At 51.2% G+C, this 11910-nt stretch overlaps 2 protein-coding genes across 2 annotated transcripts; both read left to right on the forward strand.

The window, feature by feature from the left end:
* Nucleotides 1-607: 607 nt before the first annotated feature.
* Nucleotides 608-1700, forward strand: MTAP (S-methyl-5'-thioadenosine phosphorylase; the record flags this gene model as incomplete). Its single annotated transcript, XM_014691787.1, has 3 exons — nt 608-635; nt 715-1206; nt 1297-1700. The coding sequence occupies 3 exons, from the start codon at nt 608-610 to the stop codon at nt 1698-1700; spliced, it is 924 nt and encodes a 307-aa protein (XP_014547273.1).
* Nucleotides 1701-10596: 8896 nt separating this feature from the next.
* imqF (N-methyltransferase imqF) lies at nt 10597-11826 on the forward strand (the record flags this gene model as incomplete). Its single annotated transcript, XM_014691788.1, has 3 exons — nt 10597-10886; nt 10980-11692; nt 11753-11826. The coding sequence occupies 3 exons, from the start codon at nt 10597-10599 to the stop codon at nt 11824-11826; spliced, it is 1077 nt and encodes a 358-aa protein (XP_014547274.1).
* Between the last annotated feature and the right edge of the window lie 84 nt (nt 11827-11910).

Below are 11910 nucleotides of genomic sequence, written 5' to 3' on the forward strand. Positions count from 1 at the left end.
ACCAAAACCAGCAGGCACTTGCAACCTTGGTGTTTCCGGCGATGGGTGAAGGTCGACGTGCATCCAAAAGTTTTGGTGGAGCCAGGCAAAAAAATATTATGGTGCTGTCGTGGTTGGTCAGCATCTTGAGAGTACCGAAGTACCTAGAGCACGTAGTAGGCACCAGGTACGGAGTACCGTACTTCAAGTACTAAGTACAACATGGCACAGATGTCAGATTATACAAGGGAAACAAACATTCAAAGAGCGAAGAAAACAGCCCAAAATAACATATCAACTTGTTTCTCTAATCCCGCTCCCGCTCCCGCTCCCCCAAGCCCGGGCACGCGTTATCAGGGACCCCTAGCGCCTGGCCGCTTCAATGTTCAAATGGTCAAATGTCCGGTCCGGTTCGTTACCATCCAGCCTATCAACAAAACATGTGCCCCTGATGCCCCTCCATGGCGGGGTTGTCCGTCCGCCATCGAAATCGAAATCGAAATCAAAATCACATCATCACAACCTTGAACTTTTCGTTTTTTTTCTATCCCTCTTCCGATTTCTGAGGACGGTTAATGCCAGGCACACCGTTTGGGCACAAAGCAACACATAGCTTGAAGCCGCCACAATGACCCAGCTTCCCACCACGTTCGACAGTACGATTCTACACTCCCTCGTCCCGTGTCGTCGCCAACTTGTTACTGCCTGTGTTCAACACAACTGACTTCTCCCCAGAACCCGTCCACATCGCCGTCATTGGCGGCACGGGACTCGGACATCTCGAGGGCTATGAACCCATTGCTGCCGTCAACCCCATCACTCCTTGGGGCCCTCCCGCCTCGCCTATCAAGATCCTCTCCCACAATGGCACCTACATTGCCTTTCTTGCCCGACACGGTCTGCACCACCAGTATGCGCCGCACGAAGTCCCCAACAGAGCCAACATTGCTGCCCTGAGGCATTTGGGTGTGCGGTGTGTGATCGCCTTCTCGGCCGTGGGCTCGTTGCAGGAGGAAATCAAGCCAATGGACTTCGTTGTCCCCGATCAGGTCATCGATCGCACCAAGGGCATTCGGCCCTTCACCTTCTTCGAGGGCGGTGTAGTTGGTCATGTAGGCTTTGCAGACCCCTTTGATGCGGGATTGGCTGCTATCGTTAAGCGTTGCGCAGAGAGCATGGAGGGCGATGGCGTCGTTTTGCACGAGAAGGGTACCGTCATTGTCATGGGTAAGTGTAGCTGTCATGCGCAAAAGTGAGCAGCGCTACAAAGACATCTCTTCTAATATTTTCTGTTGTACTGACCAATTGTTGCCACAGAGGGACCTCAGTTCTCTACCCGAGCTGAATCTCACATGTATCGATCATGGGGCGGATCCGTCATCAACATGTCCACGCTTCCCGAGGCCAAGCTGGCCAGAGAAGCCGAACTCTCCTACCAAGTCATCGCCATGGCCACCGACTACGACTGTTGGCACTCGTTCGAAGACGTCAATGTCGACATGGTCATGAAATACATGCACCAAAACGGCAAAAACGCCAAGCGCTTAGTTGGCGCCGTTTTGGACCAGCTCAGCAACATTGAGCACAGTGATTTGGTCATGGCCAAGAAATGGGAAGGTTACTCTCAGGGAGGTCTCAAGTTCATGACCAAGCCCGAAGGTAGAGACCCCGATGCTGCAAAGAAAATCGAGTATCTTTTCCCCGGCGTTTGGGAGTCATAGGTGAAGAATGCGTTAGCAAAGAACACCACAAAGATTTGACGACGAAAACGCGGCGGTATCAAAAATGCCTCACATAGGCAACACCTATATGCGGTAGTTTTTGTTATCATTTGAGCGGCACCAGCGTATTAGACAACTTGGACAATACTGGGAATTGCAGAGCGAGAAGCTGGACAAGGAGTATTCATGAATATAAGATCTGGATTTATTCTTCAACCGATGGAAGAGATAGAATTACATAGAATCTCACTAAATTAAAGGCATCCAAACACGGACATGTGTCTCGACCCGTAAGCTTACTCACAAACTTGTCTATGCCTACATACAACATATGTGTAACACACCAATGTCCTCGTACACTTGTCTCTGTAAGGGCTTTGATGATATGCAAACTACCTAGGTAGAAGTAACACACCAATTCCCTTGTAGACCAATTCCTCGTGGTCAGTGCTGAGTTGCAGGCCTACAATACCCAAACGTTTCTTTTTCCAGCTGTCTCTCGTACTCGCCATATGGCGAGGCTGGGTGACGCATCATCAGTCACCACCGGGCTCTCCATCTAGAACTCACGCCTTGCTACACGAGAAGCTTGCTCCAAGGAGATCTGTAGAGAAGCACGTGGAGGCAGCCACCACCAACTCTCCGGCAAGGTCGATCAACGACATCACATCACATAGCTGCCGTCGCAATCGCAGGCCCATCTTCCCCGACTGGCCACACGACTGAATCTTACTTGACAGCCACCCGTACCCTCGCTGTAATGCAACCCCAGCTTGCATGCCCCTGGTGTACAACCTCTGGCAGTTGTCTCAACATGTCGTGATCCCGACTGAACGGTTCACATGCAAGCCTATTCCACAGCCAAGCTGGAAACGTGACAGCGCATGCCGGTATTACAAACGATACAGTATTACCGAAAATCGTCGCAACCTGGGGCAATACGAGGCTATAATGGCGTGACATTCATGGAGAGCAGGATCGAGCCGGCTGTTCGAATACCGTTGACAACGAGCTGCCCCCCACGCTGATATCATGTTCCTTGGCAGGACTGCCGGATTATTGCCGCAGAGTCCAGTCCTGGGCAGGGCATATCTGACTCATCATGAAGACGTATACTATATTACAGCACACTGCATGTGATGTTGGTGCCTTCTCTGGCTGAATACGCCTCGTTGCCTGCCGCCTTATGAGCCAAACGCCGCAGCCTACTTGTCAGAAAACGGAGCCATTAACTCGTTCCTCTGAACGAACACGGCGCATCGTTTCTAATTACTTTTTTGATTTATTATCTTGCCCTGGAAGCACGGACAAAGACGTTGTCGTTTACCAGTGTCCATAGCCTGACACACAGCAATGCGATACTGCCCAACATGTAGAGCGGCCATGGACAATGAGATGAAGCCATTCGTCTTTTCCCGGTTCACCGCACAACTGAATCCACTGGGTTTTTTTTAGCTTTGGTTTCTGGTACGTCATCAACATCCTTGGCTGTCTTCCCGTGCTCTTATGGGATGGCAGCGGTGAATGCCATTACTGGCCAACTTGCAGATCAGCTCGCCTGCTCCTCACGAGCTACGATAGCCTCCAACGTCAGCCTCGTCGCCGCCAGTGACATATGGGCTTTCAAAGTCGCCGCCCGATGCGATTGAGAGATTCGACACCCCCCCTGCAGATGCGATATCCAGAGTCGTCCATCACCTTGGTCCTTGGCGGCAGGGGAAGCTCTGTGTACACCCGAACAGGTTCGAGTGATCCGGCCGCAGCGATATCCCGTCACACACCACGGAACTTGTCCTCAGAAGGTATGTCAACTTCGCAGGCACCTGGACCGACTGAGCCGTTTTGGTCACTGGTGCCTCTTGGCTTGACCGTTTTGCCCGCCCTACTCCGTAGGCACAAGTCCTAATGCACAAGAATCGAAAAAGCACATGACAGCATCGTACCGTCCTTGCTTCTGCAGCTATCGAACGCCTTGGTGGCCATGACTTGTCATATTATATATATATTTGGTCATTTTAGTTGCGGGCGCACGATGCCCCGCCCGCCGCCAATGCGCGAATGACGCCAGAATAGTTGCGGAACGTGCGGTTGAGAGACATGAGCTCATCTCGCAATAAATATTGTCCTGCGTTGACTGGTCCCCAAGTCGAAAATAGTGATTCCCATAACTGCCACGCCAGCCATTGGGCACGGAAGCCTGCCCCCGTCTTTAACGCCGTGACAAGATACGGGTCTTTGCATATGTAAGTCCAATGCATGAGTACAGCAATAGTCGGAGTCTGCAGGACAATCTGATTCCGTCATCGGAAACTGCCCTCAAAAAGGAAACGAATCTCGCTCAATTCCAAGCGAGGCTCGCGTGCCACCGAGACCATTCAACCGAGCTTCCCTTCAGGCAAACCGGCTTCTTTGGAATTGGATAAGACTAGGCTATCCAGGTCAGTTATCAGCTGCGGCCCGTACACTCTGCCCAGCCGGGTTAGCAATCAGACGTACCTCCCGAGAAGGGAAATGCCGCTGGCGTAACCAAGTCATGGAACCAGCGTTAAATCTTGCGCTGCAGGGGACCAAAAGTTGAAATCTGACATTTCGGACAAAATGCGGAGCTGGTATTCCGCTGATACCGCTAAGTTCAAACGGGGCGCGGTCGATGTGTACTATGTCTATGGCCCGCGCAGTCCTATGTCAAGTACGTATAACTACCATCCCTGAGCTTTGATCTAATAGATGACCATGTGAAGCACGTACATCCTTCCTCGACTATCTGTGGCGCAGCAAATGCAAAGGTTCCGACATCGGTATCTTGCGTCGACTATGTATTCAACGCTCGTTGTCACATCGTTCCCCGTCAACATAGCCATTACCAAGACAGAAGCCCCTGAATTTGGGGCAAGTATATGACAAAGGACCCACGGAGATCGAGGAGAGAAAGCCATGGACGGGGCTGAGACAGGCAAAATGAATTGAACGATCATTTAGTGAACCACTTTGCATATGGTCTTCCTTTTTCGCATCGCCGAAAGGTAATACATGCAAACTGAGAAGTCCTCTCACGCATTCAAACTATCAACACAGTAGTAAATTGCTAGGTTGCTGTTAAGCTGCGACCAGACACCCTCCAGACATTGTGCGAGGAGAGTACATACGTACAACAGTTGGTAGATTCTTAAGCCCTTAGTGCATCTTATTCGCTATTCGTCTGTGGCAGTATCTTCTCTGGTTCCCCAACTTACTAGGCAGGGGTTATCACACTAGTTGAGCTGTCCGTCGGACCAGGTAGGTTCAAATGTTGCTCAGTGCTGACGATGTCGACAAGCCTACTTTCCGCACTAGCGATAGGTCGGAGTTGTACAATACGATACATAAATACTTCTCTCATGCAGGACTATGTGCGACATGTAAGCAGTAGCTTCTTGGCAATGTGGTGACGAACTTATCCGCAAAGGAGAATGAACGACGCTCGAGGTTGACTTTTCTGAATTGTCGACTGACGGCGAGTGATAAGCTTGAGTCGTCTAAGTAGCAAGAGGTGCGGAGTAGATATCTCCAAATGTGCTCTGTAGGAGTCGCCTTTCATCCATTAGTGCCCCTGCCATCACTTGTACTACAAACCAATTTGGCTGGAAGGGTAGAAGAGGTGGCGCAAATACCTACCTAGGTATTCCAAATTCAACATCCAGTCTCAGAAAGGAAACCGTACTTATTCATCTTCTAAATAGGGGCGGCACACCAAAAAAGGGTATGAAGCCAAATAAACCCTTGTTTCAGGCAGAGAGAGGGCGTAGCATCTGGAGAAGCCAGTCAACACGCATGCTCGGGGCCTCCTAGCTGTGCCTGCACAAGACGTGCATGCGTGTCAGAATTGGAACCCGGTGGCTTACGAACGCCTGCCCCAGCTGGTGACCTACGGGGTGGCGCTTTTCTCGTCCAACGCAACCTCCAGGACAAGGTACCTACTGCCCTGCGAGTGGACAACCAACGTCTGACATCGGAGTAATGAGAGTCTTGGCTATTCTTGGGGTGCAAGACCCCTGACATGCCACGATGGACGCTGGACGAGAACGGAGAAAATTATGGGGCGTGCTTGATCCCAGCTGTGTACTCCGTCATATCGGGGCCAACAACCTTGCAGCCAGCCTTTGTAGATAGTACCATCTTAGATCGCCATAGCCCGGTACGTACGTAGTAGTCGATAGATCAAGAGAATGAAAGCAAGTTTGCCGCCCGCCATGGGGTTGTAATGTCGCGGGCCCCGGCTCAGAAGAAGCCAGGGCAAAACTTGACCTGTCAAGTGTGACTGACCCTGTGAAACCTGAGATTCCGCGCAGTGCCTGTGAAAGCGTGCAGCCGGTGTTCTGCATGGGAAGACGCCCAATAGGCGGGCGTTGATGTCCTGTCGTGTGTCAACTGGCAACTGGTAGCGATTGAGCTCGACTCAGCGGAGGCGTAGAGACATCAGGCCACAAATCTCCTGTCGATGCGATGTGATGATGCGCCCCGCATCGGTGGCTTGGCTGGGAGACCAGGAGATGCAATGCAATGCAATCAATATGTACTGCGTACGGCTGGGAGGAATACATGAGCGTCGCATCTGGTGGCTTGGACGACGACATATCGGATGGTCTGGTAAGTTGCATGCAGCGCAGAGATCGAGCGTGCTCCGGACCAGTTGAATGAAATTGAATAATCCACCAAGCTCAACTTTCTGGGAAGGAGACGGCGCCCAGCCAACATTTTCAATCTACAATGCTCCTTCCAACACCGCGGAGAAATGAGATTGCTCGAGGCAGGAAGGAGACAACAACCTCGATGAAAACGCACCAGACCTCACATCAACCCAAGTCCAATTCTCTCATCACGCTCGCTCCATCTTGGCCGAATAGAGAGAAAGTATTCCGTACGCAGTAGCTGACTCGTCTCCTCTGTCGATCTCAATGCGCAGGGCTAACTGACAAGACATCTTCAGTAGCTCGTGGCGCACATAATCGCCGACCATTCCCGCGTTCCCCTGTTCCGCAACAATACATACTACATTGGAAAACAAAATGGCGTTAGCTGCCTTCATGTCTCGCTTGAATAATATTCATCGACAATTCCCGGGGCGTTATTTCACACTCGGATGAAGGACACAAAGAAGCCATTCGTGGATCAAAACAAAGCACCCTCAGATCAGCAAGCCTTGCTCCCCGTTGCTGCGTATGTCGCATCATACATCTCGTCCTCTTACTGTTGCAAAATTTGCGATATACTACAAATCACAGTGGTTACCGCACCCTCGCAAAAACAGCTTCAGTGGGGCACAAAGCGCGCCATCACGCTGCACACAGACATGCAGCAAAAGCCGCACATGTTCTGTCTGCAGCATACGAAGTATGGCTCACGGCGTAGGAACTCATTCAGTCACACGTAACACAGCACCAAGGCACCTCTGGCCAGCAAGAAGCCATCTCATCTAGGCTTGGCGCCTCTGACCAATTTTAGAGCCATTCCGGCCGTTATCGAAGGTGGCTTTGAACCAGTCTCGTACTATTGAGTGTTCTTCAGCTCTATCCAAGTTTACCAACCCGATGGGGTGGACCGACATGTTCTCAGCGACACCAACTTCGCTGTAAAGTTGCACGTCTTGCCATCCCGTGAAGATCAGACCCTGTGCCTCAGCAAAAGCCTCGCCTTGAACACATTTTGATAACACATGGTTACTATCCGACTGTGACAAAACCAACGAGACTGTCCAATGCAGGCTTGCTGATCGCCACGCACTGGTATATGGGGTGGCTCTGAACAAGGGTTGGCCTTTATTGTTGTATGTAATGTACATTCACATTACTGCACCTCGACGCTAGGCCACAAATATACCCACACAAACCGATACCCAGAGCCCTGGGACCTCGAGTACCTATGTGGGTATTATTGCCTGGGCATGTTACAATCGCTTGCAAAGTATTCCTGTGAATTGGAGAAATCATAAATACAGCCCGACATCGCTGAACATGGCGTAACGCCCCAGGGGAGAGGGGGAGGTGTGACGGACGGACAATAACCCAGTATTGGCACCACTGGGACATGTTACATCTGACCGGTTGATGTTAGTATTTACCGTACAAGGTGAATAAGCAAATCTTTTGGGGTAGGGTCTGAAGAGAGTAAGCCGTGCAATTATTGGTCACCACACCCACCATCTACAGGCTACCGCGTCCGGTGCAAATTCGTCGTCCTTTATCATGACAAGCCCAGCCCTGTCGATAACCGGAAGCCCACCCCCGTGGGGATGATTTGCCCACACCTTTAAAACAAACATGTACTAATTGCCAAGGGCTGTCTGTTATTACGGTGGGTACCGGGTCCAACAATCCTGTTGCTACTACCACTTCTTTGTTGAAGACGTCAACAACATGCAAAGGCTGGCGTCACGAACTTGGTGGTCTTGAAGAGGGCCATCCTCGGGTCCAAAATGTGAGCAGGGCGGTGCCAACATGGCAAGCACTCGTCAACCTCACCCAATCCCTCAGCACTAGGGTTCCGGGGTATGGAGCGGTCATGCACAGCACTGAGGCTCATCATTGCAAGAATGAGCCTCGATGTAGCTGCACCCCTTTGCGCCTTGGATTGGCATCAAGCCGTTAAGGATCTGGCGCCGAACAAAAAGCCAATAACTAATATTCAGACCCTCCAAGACAGAAATCACAGTAGAACCAGCTGGGCGGCGTGAAGGGGCGTGTGCAACTAGATATTACCACGGGAGGCACACCACCACCAAGGTGCTCACAATCCCCAGGCTGTCGGGGATAAAATCGACGAGTCACATCTCACGACAGGTATCGAGGCACACGCAACACAAATCCAGTCTTTGTTGATGCCAGCCTGGTGGCTTCAATGCGGGTAGAACCCTGTGCGCCGGCTTTCGGGGTTGCCCGTGCCATTTTGGCACCTCGGGGGGAGTTCATCGCGTGTCATACGGAGTAATACTGAGTGCTGCCTAGCTGGCGGCGGTCAGTCTTGGATTTCAGCTGATGACAGCATGCTGTAATACTGTTCCACAGGCCGTGGGCCGTGTACCAAACCTGACCCAGCCCGGCGGATGCTTCTGCATTCAACGGTCCGTGTGACTCTGTAGCCGAATCGATATACGGATTTAAGGTTTTTTTGTTGGGCAACCTCTGGCTGCCCGGGGTGACACAAGATTAGTGAAGGCCGGAATACGTGCCTGTCACCACCACGCCTTCTAGAAGCAGCGCCGAGATCAAGTCCAGACTCCATACAATGTGCGGACGGACGGACGGGAGGACGGACGGGTGTACCATGGTACATGGAGATATGGAGACTACCCGCCCGGGACGGCCCATATCTGCCTCGGGCCACGGCCTGCCTGCCTGCTCAAGTGGCGTCGATTCGAGAAGAAACCCGTTGGATGTGCATCATCTTGGAGGATGTTTCACTGCCTGATGGAGTCTGCAGACCGAGACCAACCTCAGTCCCACTCGACACATCTTGTTCAAACACACGAGGAATACATAAGCTCGTCGCAGCATACTCTATTCTATGTACGTACTCCCTACATACATTCAAATAGCCGTAGCTTTCAACGTCTAGACCTTGTTGCATGCTCTCGGCATGCGTGCCTGTAGCAAAACATGGCAACTCTGCCGCTCGGTACACAATGCGTACACTTACAGCATGCCTGCCCCGTGCTTCACAAGTAATCGCCACCAGCACTGACGAAAAAATATTATTATCATCACGGCCTACATCGAATTCATTCCTTTGTGAACGCTGCAGTGGCTGAAAAGACCCATGGCACATGGGTGATGGGTGGAGAGTGTCATGGATGGCCATGGCTGAAGGCAACCAATGCCACCCTCCATGCATTACTTCATGTACTAATGTAAATGTAATGTACGCTGTGCACTTGACTCTTCCGGCCCGGGTCCTGTCAGTCTGTCAGTCAAGGCTGTCCGTCCCGGGTCTCGTTCCGCTTGTCTCCTGGCCAGAAACAAAAGGAGAACAAGGACGTTGTTTGCATTCTACAGCACTCTTTGTTTGCACGGCGCCAAGAAGAATGGCTGGTCTCTGAAGTCGATTTGGCTTTATTCTTGGTCTTGGGGTAGGACATTTGGAGAATACACATCCCGTACACGCCTGCTCCGTGCGCGCACGTCTTGTTCTTGATGCCCAGAGTCCATCACTTACACCGACACCTTCAAGTGGCATGTTTTCATCGCCCATCAGTCCTACCAGGCTGTTGCTTGCAAGACATTTCTAGCCTTATTTGTTTCTTCTCGGAGCGATCTCGTTCTGCTCCGACAAGGGGCCTCTTTTTTCACACCTCGCATATGCAGCGTGGCGAGCACATACACACGCGCAGACGGCTGGCAACAGATAGTGGCCGTTTTGTCGTCGATATCCAGCGTTTTTGGCTGTGCTGAGACACCGAGCGTCAAAGCCGGGGCCCGACGCACGATCCCAAGCATTGCTCCGGCATTTGAGCTAACGATAACACAATTTTGTTCACTCCTTTGGTCCGGGTAGAGACGGTGCTGTGCATCCACTGAATATCAGGTCGGGGAGGCGCGCAGTATCAAAATCTCTCGACGTTCTCGTTGTCCGTTCACTGCCCCCTGTCAAACCATTCACAGGTCTGCACTTGGGTGGTTGCTTATTTGTATTCTTTCTTGTTTTGTAGTTGTTCATGACCACCGGCGAGGTATATAAACCCCAGGCCCAACCATACGTCCCAAAGATTTCGAATCCAGATTCAACCACACTCATATCGCAGACCTTTGGACACCTTTCCACGACAAAGTCTGCCTTTCTTCGCTGGCACACACGTCCAGCTTACACATCAACACCGAAACTTTAGCCGGGACCCTCCATATCAAACATGGGTTCCCTATCCACCATGGAAAACGGCACTGTCCTTGATATTGGGGGCAGCTCTCTGACAACTGATATTGGTGCGCGTCTGAGAGATGTTCTCAAGTCGAAGGACGAGGGGGGTAAGAAGCCGGTACTCCCAGATGAATACTTGTATAACGATTTGGGATTGGAATTATGGAGGCGCTTCATTTCCCAGCACGAATTTTACCAAACCCGTGATGAGGTTGCCATGTTCCAAGCCAACGGGAAGGACATCGCAAAACAGTTCGCGCGTGACAGCAAGAAATTATTCTTGCTTGACATCGGTGCAGGGTATGTACACCGTCTTCCTCATTATCCTTGCCAATGTCTAGTGTAGGGATGATTGAATGAACCGTCAAGCTGACACTTGTATGAAAATTCCAGAGACACGGGCAAAGTCCACCATCTCCTCGTTGAGCTCGAAAAACATGCTCAAGTGCCAATCACGTATTGTGCGCTAGACATATCCAAAGCCTCCCTGGAAACCAATGTGGAAAAACTGGCCAGACAGCATTCAGGGCCGGGATCCATGGTTAACATCCTAGGTCTTTGGGGGACGTTTCAACACGGGCAAAAGTTCGCCCGAGAGAAAAACTTCGACGGCCGAATGATCTATCTCTCCCTTGGCTCTGTTTTATGCAACGATGAGTGGGACAATGCCGTCGACCATCTGAAAGCTTGGAAGGACGTCATGCGTCCAGACGACTTGATGCTAATCGGAATGGACGGCCATACAGCCAAGGACGAGGACCAGAAAAAGAAGCTGTGGGATTCATATCACAAACGGGAAGACCTGTTGAAGCCATTCTTCGACAACGGTTATGATGGTATGAACCGATCCATTGGCGAACAAATCTTCAATGACAAGAACTTTGAGTATCATGCGGAGCTTGAAGATGAACCGACTACCAGGCACCGCAACTGGATAACTGCGAAGAAAGATATCTGGTGCGAGGCGACAAACAGCATGATAGAGGCTGGCCAAGAATTTGATTGGTTCGATGCGCATAGATATGGCCCAGAGAAGGTCAAAGGAATGTGTTCCCAGGTGGGACTGGAGGTGATGAAAGTTTGGCAAGCAAAAGACTCCCACTTCTGTATGTATCGAAGACCGTCCGACCCATAGCATGCCCTTGAACTAACATGTTGAATTGCAGACCAGTATTTGATCCAATCGATTAGTATCCCGGTTCTAATGGATAGCGACAGCGGTGTATCCGGTGTGGCATAAACAGCTTCGCTGATTGCGTCGAAGCTGATTGCGTATGCATTCCTGCCTTGGGCAATGGCGACGCCGAGTTTCAGGAAGTAGCCT

The sequence above is a fragment of the Metarhizium brunneum genome, chromosome 2 (genome assembly GCF_013426205.1).
Source record: "Metarhizium brunneum chromosome 2, complete sequence".
In the NCBI taxonomy this organism is placed as follows: domain Eukaryota; kingdom Fungi; phylum Ascomycota; class Sordariomycetes; order Hypocreales; family Clavicipitaceae; genus Metarhizium; species Metarhizium brunneum.